General features: G+C 47.6%; 4 protein-coding genes across 5 annotated transcripts; 1 reads left to right on the forward strand and 3 right to left on the reverse strand.

The window, feature by feature from the left end:
• The first annotated feature begins 765 nt into the window (after positions 1-765).
• On the forward strand, positions 766-5057 carry LOC100842170 (probable receptor-like serine/threonine-protein kinase At5g57670). The gene is made up of 7 exons (XM_003576952.3): positions 766-1253; positions 1359-1480; positions 1571-1710; positions 1825-2370; positions 2460-3121; positions 3214-3360; positions 3468-5057. The coding sequence occupies exons 1-7, from the start codon at positions 960-962 to the stop codon at positions 3816-3818; spliced, it is 2262 nt and encodes a 753-aa protein (XP_003577000.1). The 5' UTR covers positions 766-959; the 3' UTR covers positions 3819-5057.
• Positions 4847-6933, reverse strand: LOC100822387 (DNA-directed RNA polymerases I, II, and III subunit RPABC5). Its single transcript, XM_003578783.4, has 4 exons — positions 6736-6933; positions 6392-6450; positions 5261-5355; positions 4847-5174 (listed from the first exon to the last, which is right to left on the reverse strand). The coding sequence occupies exons 1-4, from the start codon at positions 6769-6771 to the stop codon at positions 5149-5151; spliced, it is 216 nt and encodes a 71-aa protein (XP_003578831.1). The 5' UTR covers positions 6772-6933; the 3' UTR covers positions 4847-5148.
• Positions 6934-8446: 1513 nt separating this feature from the next.
• Positions 8447-11598, reverse strand: LOC100823011 (probable anion transporter 7). 2 transcript variants are annotated; one of them, XM_010240349.3, is made up of 2 exons: positions 11195-11598; positions 8447-10234 (listed from the first exon to the last, which is right to left on the reverse strand). In XM_010240349.3, exon 2 carries the CDS (start codon positions 10099-10101, stop codon positions 8791-8793), a length of 1311 nt encoding a protein of 436 aa, XP_010238651.1. In that variant the 5' UTR covers positions 10102-10234; positions 11195-11598; the 3' UTR covers positions 8447-8790. The 2 variants fall into 2 exon arrangements, with proteins under 2 accessions (XP_010238651.1, XP_024310741.1); XM_024454973.1 differs by having other exon boundaries at positions 8447-10381.
• Positions 11599-14265: 2667 nt separating this feature from the next.
• On the reverse strand, positions 14266-15635 carry LOC100822692 (putative expansin-B14). Its single transcript, XM_003578784.3, has 4 exons — positions 15455-15635; positions 15244-15356; positions 14912-15105; positions 14266-14800 (listed from the first exon to the last, which is right to left on the reverse strand). The coding sequence occupies exons 1-4, from the start codon at positions 15633-15635 to the stop codon at positions 14476-14478; spliced, it is 813 nt and encodes a 270-aa protein (XP_003578832.1). The 3' UTR covers positions 14266-14475.
• Between the last annotated feature and the right edge of the window lie 557 nt (positions 15636-16192).

Here is a 16192-nt window from a genome sequence, read left to right on the forward strand (position 1 = left end):
TGATAAATAAAGCCAAATCGTTGTTCTAAAAAAGAAAGAATATGTTGATAATTGTTTCTAAAAAAATGTTGATAATTTTTTTTCTTAACATTATATTCTTTTCCTCTGATGTTAAGTGTCGCAACTTTGTCTAAACACACCTATATGTGTTCTTGTGTGTAGGCACATGCATATCTAGACAAAATTGAAACACTTAATATGAAACGGGGGATTGTTTTGTAAGAAGTTTTTCGATGCTCAGTCCATGTGGTTACTCATCGACATGACTCAGAGCTAAAAAATCGTTTAGTAATCTTTTTATTTCCAAAAATGAGATGTTCTTTTTTTTTCTAAGTCAAACATGTTCAAGTTCAAAATCAAACTTATAGAAAAATCTACCATTATATACATTTGTAATCCAGTTTTATTAAATATGTCGTCATATATACCTCCATAGTAACCATTGATATTTGTACATTTTACTATAAAATAAACTTGGTGAAACTTGAGAAAATTTGGCAGACAAACTTATATTTAAAAGCAGCGCTAGTAAAGAACATGGTTCGTGACTGTTACTAGCTTAACAAAATAAGATTAGCAGTAGCAGCGGTAGTAAAAAAAAAAAGCACAATCAAGTCGCTTGCGCACGGCGGCTTGGCGTGGGGTGGATGGACGCGCCCGCACGCCCACGCCAACGCAACCGCCGACCGTCCCACAACAAAGTCTCCCTCCCGGTCTTCTTCCCAGTTCCATGTTAAGCAGCGCAGCTCCCGCTTAAAAAATTTAAAGTAAAACATACTCCGTATTGTATATTTGCCGCCCCCGCGCGCAGCCAGCTTCAATGCCACGGCGACCTTCGCGGCTCGCGGCTCGATCGCTCGCATATAACGCGAACACCCGCCACCTTCCTCAAACTCAAGCAGCGCAAACGGGCCTCCAGACTCGAGAAGCAGAAGCAGGGGAAGCAGAGAAAACAGAGGATGAAGCATCTCATGTCGCCGAGGACGACGCCGACGCGGCGCGCGGCGCTGCAGCTGGGCGTGCCGGCGAAGAGCGGGTGGGGGCAGCAGGGGAGGACGCTGGTGGTGGCGGTGCGGAGGGACGCGGCCGGGAGGGAGCTCCTCGCCTGGGCGCTCGCCGAGGCCGCCGCCCCCGGCGACCGCGTCGTCGCGCTCCACGTCACAGCCTCCGACGGGTCGCCGGACACGGCCGGAGCCGCCGAGTCGCTCGCCTCCGTCCTCGGCGCCTACGACGGCTTCTGCAGTCACAAGCAGGTATTCATTCAGTTGCTTGCTTACTCCCTGATTTCCACTTCGAATCCTCCGCATTTCTGGCCCCGCGAAAAAAATGGAAGCTGATTCCTTTGGCCAATCAATCAGATCGGCCTGGAGCTGAGGGTCTGCCATGGATCGTCCGTCAAGAAGGCTCTCGTGAACGAGGCCGTCTCCCACGGCGCCTCGCAGCTCATCCTCGGGGTCACCAGGCACTCCAGGCATCTCGGGTACGAATGTCACATTGCGCAAATTTTACAGAGTGACATTGGCACATTGCCTTGGTCTCAATGCTAACATCCTGTGTGAGTGTGATCCAGAGTGTCCGCCACCGCCGTCGCCAAGCACTGCGCGAAGAGGGTCCCGCGGAGCTGCTCGGTTCTCGCCGTCAGCGATGGCGCCGTCGTGTACCATGGCAACGCAATGCAGGACGAGACGGATATCACCCACTGCTGCACAAGTACGCGCAAGACGCCTTCCTCTGAATTTAGTTATACATCTACTGATCTACACACAACACGTTCCTTCTTCCGGTGGATTCAAATTTGATCAAAATGTTGAAATTCCTCTGCAGTGTCTTCCCCTCGGAAAGATTATTCTCTGGTGGCGGAGACGCCGCGAAGGATCTACCGGAAGATGCTCGACGCGGCGGCGGCGAAGCTCGGGGACAAAGCGCAGGACGACTCGGCGATCGGCCAGTGCCGGCCGTCCTTGCGGCGGAGCACGTCCACGTCGGCCAGCGCCCCTGTCTCGCCCAAGGTGGCGGCGGCGCCACCGACTCCGGCGAGGTGCCGCAGGCGGGAGCTGCCGGAGGTGGCCGCCGGGTGGCCGCTGCTGAAGAAGGACATCATGGCTGGCTCGCCCGAGTGCTCGGAGATGTCCGTCGTCGAGTGGGCCATGCGGCTCCCGAGCCGGTGCTCGCGGCTGTCGCCGGCCAGTTCTTCAGGCAGAAGCTCCGATCTTCTGAGAAGACGTGATTCGGCAGAGCTGTCTCCGGCAATGGAGGAACCGGAGGAGGAGATTCCAGAGGAGCTGGCTTTGATCAGAGAGAAGTACAAGTCAGTGTACACCTTGTTCAGTTACAGCGATCTTGCAAAGATCACCTCTGACTTCTCACCAGGTACATACATACATCGAATTGAGCTGAATGATGATGGTGAATTTGATAATGATGATGATCCGCTGAACGAATCCATTTGTGTTGTGCAGATTGTGTCGTCGGGAAAGGCGGCGCGAGCCGGGTGTACAGCGGCAGGTGCGAGGACGGCAAGGAGCTGGCCGTGAAGGTCCTGAATTCTTCTTCTCCGGAGGTGGTGAAGGAGTTCGCGGCGGAGATGGACGTCGTCAGCGCCGTCGACCACCGGAACGCCATGGCACTCGCCGGGTTCTGTGTCGACCACGGCAAGCTCATGCTGGTGTACGACTACATGCGCAGGGGCAGCCTGGAGGACATACTGCACGGCAAAGCAGGAGGTTCAGAGCTCGGTTGGCCGGAGAGGTTCAAGGTGGCCGCCGGAGTCGCGCGCGCCCTCGATTATCTCCATGGCGGCTGCGGCGGTGATGGCGGCGGTAACCGGCGTCGGGTGATCCACCGGGACGTCAAGTCCTCCAACATCCTCGTCTCTGAAGATTGCGAACCGAAGCTCTGTGACTTTGGTCTTGCGCTGTGGGCGGAGAACGCGGCGGCGCAGATCACCGGCGACGACATGGCCGGCACGTTCGGGTACTTGGCGCCCGAGTACTTCATGCACGGCAAGGTGAGCGACAAGATCGACGTGTATGCCTTCGGGGTCGTCCTCCTCGAGCTCGTCTCCGGGAGGAAGCCGGTGAGCTCCGGCGGGCCCAAGGGCCAGGAGAGCCTGGTCATGTGGGTGAGTATCTCTTCTACACACACCATCTTTTCCAAGGGACAGTCATTGGTGAGTGGTTCTTTAACGAATTTGAGCTTGATCTGTGAGCTCAGGCCAATTCCATCGTGCAAGGAGGGAAGCTGACGGAGCTCGTCGACCCGAACCTCCCGACGGACGGCAGCGGCGAGGTCGAGAGGATGGCCCTCGCCGGCGCTCTTTGCATCAGGCGAGAGCCGCAGCGCCGGCCGAGCATCGCAAATGTAACAAGATCTCGTCTCTGAAATTGTCCATTAGTTGTTGCTTAATCATATTGTTCTTCAGATGCTATGCTCAGTTTCCTCACATGCTGCCGTCTGAACTTGTTCAGGTGCTGAAGCTAATCGACGGCGACAGCGACGCCATCAAGTGGGCGAGGTCACAGCTCGGCGTGTCAGACACCGACAGTGAGAAAGATTACAACGCCGTTGACATCGACGATGATGAAGAAGATTACAGTGTAGTCACTTTGCCAGAGAAGAACGACATCCAGTCATACATCAAACTCGCCCTGCTCGACGTCACCGGCGAGGACGATGATGATGCCATGTCCATCAGCAGTGACTTCATCGCTGCCAACATGTCCTTGGAGGAGTACATGAAAGGGAGATGGAGCCGATCGTCGAGCTTGACTGAAGACGGAGACACCATCCATGGTGGGAACTCCCGGATCTTTGTGTAGATATCAGCAATTCTTTTGACTAGTCCAATTTTGTGTATCGAAACCAGGTTGCAGAATCAAACCTGCAATGCCCTTGACAAGTTTTGATGTTTCACCTTGGGAGTCCATAACTCCACATTCCATGGTTCAAAGAGAACTATGGACTGTAAAGTGTAAAATATAATTTCTTTCTACTTCTAGTGTTGGTTCCAACAACATTTGGAATTTGGAGGCAAATTAGCTAGCATCCCCCGTCCCCAACGTCCTCAGATCCAAAATCACGAGTCCTTAAATTTGTCCAGACAACCCCGTCAAGAATGGGAAGAAAAATCTGAATTCTAAAATAAATGCTCCAACATAGTTCGCGCAAACCAAACACATGTTTCTGAAACATAAATATACACACAAGTATATGCTACTCCTTCATAAATATACACACAGGCATATGATGTACCTATGCCTAAAAAGCGTCTAAATACATCTAATAGAAAGTCACTTAATATGATGGGACGGAGGGAGTATTAAAAAACTCAAGCATAAACAATTCAGAATCTTTTTTTCTTTTCGAGGAATCACAATTCAGAATCTTCGTCTCAGATTTCAAACTGTAGTTATGTTCCAAAAATCACAGGTCAACGAAAAGAGGTAGATTGCATGATTAGTCTACTCTGCAGCTACCAGGAACATGTTGTGAATGTTTCATCACATGCGGCAGCACCATGCATAAACAGGCACGACCTCCTTACAAATATAGCATCTGTAGCCTAAACAGCATGGATTTGCTAAGAGAAGCATGTGCAATTATGCAATTCATCAATGGTTCATCATCATCGCACCTAGGTCAACAAGAAATGGAATGACACCCTTGCAGAATGATTAGTTCACAAGTCAACATTCTTACAAGTAGATGAATGGACAATAATTCAAGTTAAGAGCTCCCATAATGAAATCACGGAGCAACTTCGGCACTTCGCATGCAAGTGCTTAGATAAAAACAAAGCTAATATCATCACAGGAGAAGAAATGCACATCCAGCACGAGTAAACGTCTGTGTTTAAATCATTTCTATTTCCTGCTAGTTGAATAGATGCACACAGATATCCAATCAAAGAAATCTAGCATTAAACACACCGATGATAAGCTCAATCAGTTTGAAACTGGGAAATGCGTACATATGCTGGTTAATAGTTCTGAGAATTACTTAGTAGAAACACATGGTCGACTGAAAATCCTTGGAGATTCATGAACAAACCGACCTCACATTAGGACCTCACATCATATCACTCCTAAGTACTGAGACAAGTGTCCAAAAGTACCAAGGAACAATGTATTTGGAGTATGCTGGGTTCATCTAGGTTGCCTCAGTCTTCTCCAGAGCTGAAAATGGACAACTGTCAATCCCAAAAGGAATAGCAAATGAAGCAAATTCTAACTTAAAAAGTTGCACAACAGTATCAACTTACTGTTGTAGTTGAGCAACTTCTCGATGAGGTCAACATGGGTCATGAGCATACGCCGACAGCAGTAGCGGACCAAACCCAGGGCGTCCAGAGCATCCCTAAAAACATTAAACATCATAAAAAAGATGGATACAATTAAATCTGTACATACAAGTTTTAAATAGGATTTGGGACAGTAACAATCATCAAAATAAGCCATAAAGGACCTGTGTAGGTAAATAAACAAATGTGCCAACTGGAATGCATATAGACTAAGTGCATAAGTTAAAGCCTCAATAGTCAGTATCTAGGTCTTTGGTACAGGGGAAAACATAGATACAGATGTCCAGGGTGCTGCACTACGTGATATCGACTCCAGTGTTTCAGAACTCAAGAATCTCAGTCACACTCAACACTGTTATTTTTTTAGTGTCCATTTAATAGAAACACAATATCATTGTCGGATGCCATGCAGAGTACAGAAAGATATAGCTAATCTGATGCAGATAATTTTGCGAAGACTGGTATATTCAAAGTACATAACTATTTCGTACCCCAAGAAAATACACAAAAAAAAGCACAGAATAGCAATAGGGTGCGAAAATAGCAACCCTCATCCAACAGTTCAGTTAAATGCTTAAATACTACTACATGCAGTGCAAGTATATGGAGTACAAAATCTGTTAAAGCAGTTAAAAATAGCAGTCAAATAAAGGATCAGAGACCAAGCATAGCATCAAAAACTGCATGACACAGCCACTAGTGCTAGAAGAGATAACTCAGCTCCCCTGAGATTCATTATGGATCAAGACATTTTCAGCATACCACTCTCACATCCCTACCGTCCACAAGCTGAATTCAATACTAGTTCGATTCAATCATCACATGGATCACACAACTACCATTGTCCACATGTACAATGGATCTTGTGTGCACAACTTCCTCGCATAAAGATGTAGAAGCGATGATGTGCTGGAACTAAGTGAATATGTTTCGTCCTAACTAACAAAATCGAACATACAACAAGCCAACGTTGCAAATGCAGGCCTCTCTCAAACAACACAACACGATTGAAGGCAAAACAACTACGATAACCAACTATTTCATATCCATAGCAAACTGCAACACAGGAACCAAAATGCACGAAAATATTACCCCTCGGTGTAATCGGCCTGGAGAAGATCCAGGTAGTGGTCCCACTTGTTTCCAATCACCTGCACAAGCAAACAAAATAACAAGAACTGTTTAGAACAATTTATTTGCACAATACAAGTAAACACTAACGGTAAATCCTGAGCACGTTTTGGGGAGGATAGATGGCAAAAATCTCAAAAATCAACCACCACGGAGACCCAAAAGCATAGTCTAGAGGTGGCCGATACCCGCGGTGTGCCGTGAGCCGCAGCGCGCGTGTCCCCATACAAGGGGGTGCATCCGGAGAGCGGATCCTAATCGCCGACGCCAGAGAAGCACGAAGGGCGGGGGTGATGGGGGTTTACCTTGCCGCAGGTGAAGCAGCGAACCGGGATGATCATCTTCGATGCTGCGTCTCCGCCGCCGCCGCCGCTGGAGAAGAAGGCCTAGGGAGGGTAGGGTTTTGGGGGCACACGCGAAGGAGAGGGAGAGACCGAGAGAGTGGAAACGAAAGGCTGCACTTATGGGGAAGGTCCTTTGCAAACGAACCCCTGGATAACTATGAAAATCAAAATTAACCTAAGGGCTTTATTGAAACTTTTGGAGGTACTGTCAGGTGGGTCCAGACCTGATTCAAGGTGACATACGGCCAGTGCCGTGCTGGCCACTGTCAGGTGGGTCCGGACCCACGGACCAGTAGACCAAACGGCACGGGAGCCTGCTCCATTCAAGGGCTCTCTCCTGTTTTTCTATCCTTCAAACTTCTATATAACTCATGGGAAAATGAAAGAGTTCCAGACTCCAGGGCCTCTAATTTGCAGGGTCCTCTCAGGTTAAATTGTACGAGTACTTCTTGTCTTCTTGAGGCAAGGATCTATCTTTGTTCGTATTGCATTAGAAATATGCACAACTCGGAGAAAGGGCCAATTCCTCAAACAAACCCTCTATTCAAACACCTGTTTGCCTCTTTTTTTCCTTAACATTCTTGAAATTTGAAAAGGTGATATTTCAAGGGCCTCTTTGATTAAAAAAAAGGATTATGATTTTTAGAAAGAAATCAAACTGTAATGAGAAGGTGTTCTTTTTTCCAATGATTGTGTATCTACTAAGAAAGAGAGGGAGGGGGGAAGTAAGAGAATTTCTCTCTGGCGCTAGAGGAGTATCGATGACTTCAAATCGCCATGTCCGTCACACACCTGCTGATAATATCTCTGGGAGGCAATCTACGCTGATAAGGAAACTTCCATTGAGTAGAACCATTTGGAAACGCCGTGTGTGTGTTTTCTACGATGTAATTAAACACTCTCTGGTGCAAATTCCTGTGGTATTTAGTTTTACAGAATTTGAGACACAACGTTGCTATTCTAAATTTTCTATATTTCTGATAAAACTGAGGGGATATTTCTGTATTTTAAAATCAAGAAACCAATGAGGACCTGGCCTTATTTCATAAGCATGTCCGACTGTCAGGAGCATGGAGCAGGCGCAATTGCTCTTTCAGGAATTGCCAAAACGAATACTGGAGTTTACATTGGTCCTCGCCTCCTCGGCCAAGTGCCTACTCCACTCTGTAGTGAACATGAAGGAAACAACGAATAACATAGTGATCTGTTTTATTACTGATGGATAAGACATTCGAGGAAGAATTAACCGAAAAAACATTTGATTGATTCCAGAGAATAGAGTGATACATATACGGGAAATGTCACATCAAGAATAGAGTGATACTAAGGTCTCAGGGAGGTACAGAGCTGTGTAAAGATAAAGATGCTAAGGTAATTATGCCCTCAAGTCAAACAGTAACCAGGCTTCCACTGGATCTTAAACAAAAATATGCATACTACTGCCCCGATCCATATTAATTGTCAAAATATTACGTGTATCTAGACGCTTTTTAGACAGATACATTCATATTTGGACAAATTTGAGATAATTAATATGGATCGGAGGGAGTACATATAAATATTGGTTCCATTTTCCCCCTCAAGATAGACTAAATCACATTTTCTTTTCAGGGCAAAATATACCCTGCCAACAAACAAGTGTTTACAGGATCAAATGAATACCATGTCATCCTGAAAAGAAAAACTGAATTCATGCTTATCATGCACAGTTCACATTCCAGGACAACTCCTGGTAATTCACATTCCAGGAAACACAAGGACAAGTAAATCAAGAAACTAAACGGTATCAAGAAAACAAATTACAAATATCGTATACTTATATAGGCCAGCTTTGGGATCATCCCTGATACCAAAATGTAGTACTGAAACGTGTTATTTCTTCCTAACTTTAACACGTGGGATGCAGTCTGAACACTGAAATTTGACAAATGATGAACAAATACATGTAAGATTCCCGTTTCACTATCCCGCCTCACCGTAACTGAGAAGAAGAGAATAGGCAAAAACAATCATCCTCTATTCGAAAATCTTCTCGCCAGTTGAGAAAATCAAGAAAATGACTGAACTAAAAATACAAAGGTATCCTGGAACAAAGAAGACTGTTTTCCATGTTTCTGAGCTTGTTAGATCCATGTTAGAAGCCTTTGCAGCCTCCAGAATATTTCCCGTGAGACCGACGCCAACTATCCCAGCTAATGTCCCAGCTGTGTTTGAAACCCCCATCACTATGCCGGCAAATTTTGGAGCAACATCCATGTGATTCACTGCAAAACCTGCTCTTCCTAGAGCCAGAAAACCAAGAGATATGGACGAACAGATCACAGTCCCTGAGGGTGTCCCAAATGAAGGAAGGGCCATAAGTGCAACAGCCGAGACAACGAACCCAATGGTGTTCAGGAGCTTCCTTGTCTTGGTAACTGATAAGATCCTTCTTGTAATCAAGTGATCAGCAACCACTCCACCAATATTGGAAAATATAAACATGTTGAAATAGGGAAGCATCTTCGAGGATCCCATATCCTGGAGGCTGAGCTTAAGGGCTAATTCAAAATAGGTAGGCAGCCAATTCATGATAACATACAAGGCATAGTGGAAAGTGAAATTGTTGACGACAATTGCCCAAACCGGTAGACTGAAGATAATCCTTCGCCATGGTATCTTTACAGTGCGAGGTGCAACAACCCCACCTGCTTGTGCCTTGATCTTCTCTCGAGATGCCACCTTTGGCATTGCCACTTTTGGAAGGTCAGTACGAGGTGGCTCACTGGAAAACTTCAACCATATTAGAGACCATGCTACTCCCAGTACTGCTTCAACAAAGAAAACTGACTGGGGTCCCATGTGCTTCACTAGACTTGGAAAAAACAGCATACCACCAGCTGCCCCAAGGTACATCCCTGAGGTTGTTAAAGATACTGAGCGAGAGCGCTCCTGAGGTGGCACCCATTGTGCCAGAACAGTGTGAATGGCAGGAAATATGAAGCCTTGTGCTACACCAACAAAAAGGCGAGAAAGCACCAGAATGACTACTCTGTTTGGGTCTAGTGGGATTAAACCACATATCAAAGACCACAACAAGAATGACAGCAGCAGAACACGTCTACCTCCCATTCTCTGGGCTGCCCACCCACCAGGAATTTGTGATAAAACATAACCATAATAGAACATGGAGAGTATCATGCCTTTGTTTGCTTGATTCACCTCAATTGCATCAGCTGATACGGTGTAAGCAATCGAGAAACCCACCCGTTCAATGTAGCAAACATTTGTGCAGATGAATGTCAGAAATACTATGACATAACGCCTTGGGAACTTCAGTCTCGCCATTACTAACTACAGATGGAGCACAGAGTTCTATAACAGTCTTAATCAGGCCACCACTTGCTGACCTCCCACGAATATTCACCAGGTTTTACCATAAACATGTATTTCTTCCTTCCATCTTTGGGGATACTAAGATCTGAAACAGATAAAATACTGATCATTCACCAATATGAAACAATGTGGGCTTCTTCAACCGTGCTTCATATATCGGTACCAGTTTACTGATCTCATAAGCAATTTAACACAGAAAAAGCTCTATATGCTGCTCATTAACTCAAGAGACCTGCTCAATGAAGACATACATCATTTAGTTAGATTAACCGAGACATTGATTATATGCAAATCGTGTCACTTCTGCTATAATGTGGTGCTACAATGCAAAGTGATACTCGACCATGGTTAGAAATCAAATGATGCAAAATCTGCGAGCCATATGGCTTAAGACTGTCACCAGAGGATCTTAGATTTTAGCTCTTTCTTCAGAGGAAACATATGCTCGTGTAAACCAGTAAAGAAACCCATCAAAACCTACACAGAGCACTGGCTGATCTAGATCTTACTTGTACCAAACAAAGAATATTGTCACCAAGTGTTTCTGTCTCGGCTATAATGAATGAAACCAAGCTCTAACACACGACTGTAAGCTAGTAAAATTGAACCCCGGATCCTCAATGAACCTAATGAATCATGTACTAGCTCGCAAGGAAGCACGTAATGGCCACACATTTGCACTGATCCTAGAGATTCAAGCACGCAGACCCAAGCAAAAGCACACGACACATGTTGGCCTGAAAAATCCACTGCTGGACAGAGGTGTGTCATGCGCATCTCAAAATCCGAAACAGGAAACACCCGATTCGCGACATCTTCAAGAGAACCTCGCAGCATTCACCTTCAGCCAATAGTGCGAATCAGATCTCCCGGAGATCTGGCACTTGAAACCCCAAATCCTACCAAAATTGGCCAAGTGACACACTCTCCCCACAGCTCACCGAACGACCGACATGCTCCAGGAACGAGGGGTTTTGCGCCAAACGAAAGGGAAGAGGAGGGAAACATTAGTAGACGGGAGCAGGAAAGGGCAGCAGTAAATCACCTCGAGATCTCCTGGACTTTCTGGTGCGGCGCCGTCGCCTGCGGGAGCTCGGCCACACACGAGCTAGCCGCAGGGCGGGCTAGGAGGATGAAGGAGCTGCGCTCTGCGCGACCCTTTGCTCGCCGTATCTCCGGCAAGCCACCGACCGTCCTTTGCCCTAGCCGCGCCGAGCAGGGATTGAGCAGCCGCCGCACCGGTCGGCTGCGGGTCCGTGCGCGTCCCTCTCTGGCAGCAGCACTGCCCCCTTCGCCGACGACGACTGCCTCTGTGCCGCCTTCCGCCACCAGCCGGCAGCACGGAGAGAGCGAGATCGCGAAGAGCGGCAAAAGAGAGGCGGGTTGGGTGTGTGTGAATTGCGATGCGAGTCCGGGAAGGGGACGCAGGAAGGGAAGGGAAGGGTGTGGGGCGCGTGCGTCACGTGAGAGCTGTAGAAATTAAAGGGTCGGTGGTGGCGAAAGGTCAACAGCTTTTCCCCCCCTGCGAGCCAGCAAGAGCACATGCACCACCGTGGTTTGGTCTGTTGCGTTCAACTCCTGGGCTCCTGGCTGCCCCTTGGCCACGCTCATCTGCTGCCACATGTGGGAACGGTGCACTCAAAATTCTTGACCAAATTTCTGGCCCGGTTGGACTTAAAACTGCTTTCTGATTTTTGACTTATAAACCATAAAAACATCAAATTAGATGTTTTCGGATTTAGCTTTTGACATTTGACTTGATATTGTTAAATGATGGTATAAGTAAAAAGACAAAGTCAAAAACAACTAGAAATTGTTGTACCAGTGAAAAAAGCAACTAGGGGTTGTTGTACTGATAAGTCACGTGCCTAAAAGGTTAGAAAGCCTATGCCATAGGGGTTGTTGTACCAGTGAAAAAAGAAACAGGGGTTACATCTTCTTCCTTTGGCCATGACCAGGCATCATATATAGTACTCCTCCGTCCCAAATTAAATGATTTTCTATTACATGTATCTAGACTCTTTTTATACATAGATACATCTATATTTGGACAAATTTGAGTCACTTAATATGGGACGGAGGAAGTACACGGTTTGATTGAAACCATGTTCGAACACCCCCTTTTGCTGGGGCTGTGGCTCGTCTTTCCACACCAATCTGACCTCCCAAGTCTCTCGATCTGTAGAACCCAAAAATTTTGCGGCAGTGGCCCCTTTGCCAACATTTTTGTCAAAAATGGCCCCCTTCAAAAACTATTGGCAAAACTAGCCTGGCGGAAAGCACAGAAAGCGACACGTGGCCGTTTCGCTAATGGCATTGACGGAATGTATTGTAACAGTTCGTGCAGTGTTTTGTGCATCTGACTCTATGTATTGAAAAGCGCTTTCGCGCCCCTTCCACCAATGGCTATTGGTTGGAAAGGCCGCGTGTCGCAATATGTGCTTTTCGCCAGGTCATTTTTGTCATTTCGTTCGGAGGAAGCCATTTCTATCAAAAATGTTCGTCAGGGGGCCAATTAAGCACAAAATTCTTTTCAATACATGACGTTGGACCCCTCCCGGCCGGACTCCATCCCCAGGAACAGGATGCGAACGGTTGATTGGTAAGTTGAGGCCTCCATCCGTTACGTACGAACTCTGAAAGGGGGACGATGAACTCAAATTTCTGCTAGCTGGGCCTTTCTCGTGGACCATTTAGAGAGATACGTGAATGTGGGGCTTGGTCTCCCCTGCTCCAGATGTTGGGCTTTTGTTGGTTTGGCCCACAGTACATTACCCTCTTATAGAACTAATCCTATTCAAGTGCCATTTCTGTCCTCGTGGATTAAGGATCAGTTTAGCATTGTTGAACTATGATGGCTGAACTTGTTTTATAATTTGCTGTAAAAAAATACACACGAAGGGAGTAGTTGGTTAGTCAAACACGAAAATAGGCAAAAGCCGGTTAGAAAAGCTGGATTATCATAATCCACCTCAACGTCAAACCCATCTTAAATCTCCCCAACCTTTTGCGAGAGCTCAAACCCTCGAGAGAAATTAGCAGTGATCTTGAAGTTGAAGGCTTAGCTAGACATATACATCGATCGCTGTCGTCCGGGGCGGCGAAGAAGTAATCACTTGTGATGGTCACTTCCGGCTACTGTGGGCGGGCACTTTGGCTATCTTTTTTCTCTCGAGAAAACACAAAAGCTTTCCGTCTCGATGTTGTGGTGTGTCGGGCATTTGGTTTGCCCCTCTCTGTTTCAGGTGGTGTACAAGGCATTGGCATTCTTTTTTCAACAGGAAAGTCCTCCTGCCCGAGAAGCGTAGGGTGCCGGTGTTGACGATGATGCCAAGAGTTCAAGATCTACTCTGTGCATTGGGAAGTAAGTTGACGAAAGAATGTTCAAGTGCATGCCGATTCACGCGATGGATTTTTAGACGTTGGTCGAGAACTGGTTGGGCTTTGATTTTCAGTTTTTCACCCTGATCATTTTTGGGGAGCTGCCAACACGGTCACCGAGTGGTGGCATGCAGGGCATCTCCTTCCACTCGCGTAACCGTCAAAAGGCAATTACCTCACTCCTCATGTTTGGTTGTCGTTTTTTCCGCCCTTGTTTCTAGGGGTTGTATGGGACCTCTTTGGAGCTCTAACTTCTTCTCTATTAATGGAATCCGTTTCAAGTTGTTTGGCCGGAAGGAATGGCTGTAGCTGTAGCATGTAGTTATTTTTTCCCCATCTGTTGATGGACTGGCAGGGAAAGTCTCGATCCTTTTGTAGATGGCAGCTCTGCTAGGGAGTTTTGATTCGGCGAAATGCCTGGAGATGTACTACTTTCCGCGTATTGATCTTTTTCTATCTTGTCTAGACTGTTAGGGCGGTGTTTCTTTTTGTAGCTGGCCGGTAACCCCAGCATAACAGACTTGAGCTTTCTAAATAAAGCCAATCGAGGCGAAAGCATATTCTCTGAACAAAAATGTCTATCGATAGTCGTCGATCGCCATCCATATATAGGCTCATCACATGCTGACATGCAGATGATCAAATCACAAACCGCGGGCGGGCACAGAAGAAATTCCCAATTAATCAGTCAAACTGTGATTAAATTAATTCCACAGAAATGTGGCCGCCGGTCAATCGACCCGTCCATGGATTAATTACACAGGTTTGCTAATATCTTGCTTAATTTGATTAATTAATCAGCTAGAGCTAGCTCACTTAGCGCGCGCGTGCACGCAATTAGCACCAGTGACGTGCATGCATATGCATGGCATGGCTGCTAATACTACTCCTGCATGCGTCTCCTCCCGTCAGATGTACACCGATGGGCCAGATTGTTTTTATTCATCAGTAGTTGACGACGGAGCGGTAGGTGCGGCCGGGCTGCCAGCCGGCGGGGATGACGTCGGCGGCGACGAGCTTCCTGCCGGAGCCGGACGTGAGCCGGATCGACATGGGCCCCTGCAGCGGGCCCCCGTTGTACTTCCAGACGGCGCCCCAGGAGCGCTGCATCGGGGCCCACCCCCCGCCGGAACCGCCGTGCTGGCGGAGGTCGACGGCGGACAGGTCGCCGTCGCCGGACTCGTCCTCCACCAGCACCGCCAGGTAGTACGGGTTCGACCCGACGTCCACCTTGAATGCCATGTCCACTCCCTTCCAGTTGCACGCCACCCTGTAATTAAAGAAATTAACCGATCAAATTAAAGACTTGTTAATTTACTGGTACGCAGTGCAAATTAGTCTCGAATTACACTCTGATCAGGTTAATATATGTGTTTTTTACCGGTTGAACTGGACTTTGATGTTGCCGGCGTGGCGGAGGGCCTCGGCGAGGCCGGGCTTGGCCATGGCGCCGAAGGCCCTGCCGCCGAGGTCGAAGTGGAAGCGCTCGGAGAGGCACGTCCCGTCGGGGCACTCGTCGGTCACCACCACGGTCACCGGCCGGCCGGAGCAAGCCGCGTTTCCCGTGCATTTCACCTGCATGCATGCGCACACGATCAGCTGAATTCCCGGATAATAATTTGGGTAATAATTAATAGAGGAGAAATGGTAACGGCCGGGGGAAATTAAATGGTCGAAAGAAAGTAAAGAAACCGATCGACCGATTTGTGTTACCTGGTAGCAAGCGCCGCAGCCCTGGCCGCTCTGGAAGATGGAGGGCCCGCCGGCGGTGATCATGGCGGAGAACGGCGGCTGCTCCACGTCGCCCTGGTACCCGCACGCACCGCCTTATACATGCAGGGTGTCGACGACGCCGTGTCAGTAACTCGATGATCTCTGAGCAATTAATTAATCACTGTATATATATACGCGTTAGGTGACGTACCGTCGGTGCCGGCGCCTCCGGGGGGGCCGTACCACGTGGCGCGGGCGTCGGCCCAGCCATGGACCTCGCGGCGGAGCTCCTCGGCCTGCACGGCCGACGGCGACGGCGCGCCACAGTTGCAGAGCAGCAGGAGGCTGCAGGCTACTACAGCCGGCGCCGCGAACACGAAAGAGGAACCCATTTGCTCGCTCGCTCGCAACAATTCACGACACTATTTGGAAACAAGATGATATCAGACTGTATTACAGAATCGATCGAGACTTGGAGAGATGATGGAAATGTGGCCGAGCATGGCCAGGGATTTATAGGCAGGCACGTGCCTGAACGCGCGGGCCCAGGTCGCGGCATCGATTAATTAATTAATTCCTGACCGGGAAACTATTAATTTTGTGATGTCGTGGAAATTTCTTCTGTAGAGGGCTGATGATTGTACTGAGTAGCGTGGTAACTTGGAGGGGGCAAATTCGTTCAAAATTTTGCGGGATTTGGTAAGCACGCATGTGTAATGGTTCCAATTCATTAAAACAAGGATTTGACCAACGTCCACTTTATTAGTACGCGGTTTATATGATTTAGAATTGGCATGCTTTTCAAAGCGCCGGCGGATTTTCTAATGAAAATCGATTGGGAGAGCCCACTGTTTTCTTTTTAAGTATATATTATTGCGAATGGCAGTTACAAGTAATATTTGGATACGACTTTAATGATCCCAATTAACTTTTAGGTCAAACTTTGACC

Source organism: Brachypodium distachyon, chromosome 4 (assembly GCF_000005505.3).
Source record: "Brachypodium distachyon strain Bd21 chromosome 4, Brachypodium_distachyon_v3.0, whole genome shotgun sequence".
NCBI classification, from domain to species: Eukaryota; Viridiplantae; Streptophyta; class Magnoliopsida; order Poales; family Poaceae; genus Brachypodium; species Brachypodium distachyon.

Excerpts from the sequence above, each read along its gene's own strand:
- LOC100842170 (XM_003576952.3), top strand. The coding sequence starts at position 960 with ATGAAGCATCTCATGTCGCCGAGGACGACGCCGACGCGGCGCGCGGCG. Across the intron at positions 1,254-1,358 it reads GCTTCTGCAGTCACAAGCAG|ATCGGCCTGGAGCTGAGGGT; the intron begins GTATTCATTCAG and ends CCAATCAATCAG. Across the intron at positions 1,711-1,824 it reads TATCACCCACTGCTGCACAA|TGTCTTCCCCTCGGAAAGAT; the intron begins GTACGCGCAAGA and ends ATTCCTCTGCAG.
- LOC100822387 (XM_003578783.4), bottom strand. The coding sequence starts at position 6,771 with ATGATCATCCCGGTTCGCTGCTTCACCTGCGGCAAG. Across the intron at positions 5,356-6,391 it reads CAGGCCGATTACACCGAGGG|GGATGCTCTGGACGCCCTGG; the intron begins GTAATATTTTCG and ends TAATGTTTTTAG. Across the intron at positions 5,175-5,260 it reads GAAGTTGCTCAACTACAACA|CTCTGGAGAAGACTGAGGCA; the intron begins GTAAGTTGATAC and ends GTCCATTTTCAG.
- LOC100823011 (XM_010240349.3), bottom strand. The coding sequence starts at position 10,101 with ATGGCGAGACTGAAGTTCCCAAGGCGTTATGTCATAGTATTTCTGACA.
- LOC100822692 (XM_003578784.3), bottom strand. The coding sequence starts at position 15,635 with ATGGGTTCCTCTTTCGTGTTCGCGGCGCCGGCTGTAGTAGCCTGCAGC. Across the intron at positions 15,357-15,454 it reads CGGAGGCGCCGGCACCGACG|GCGGTGCGTGCGGGTACCAG; the intron begins GTACGTCACCTA and ends TGCATGTATAAG. Across the intron at positions 14,801-14,911 it reads ATCAAAGTCCAGTTCAACCG|GGTGGCGTGCAACTGGAAGG; the intron begins GTAAAAAACACA and ends CTTTAATTACAG.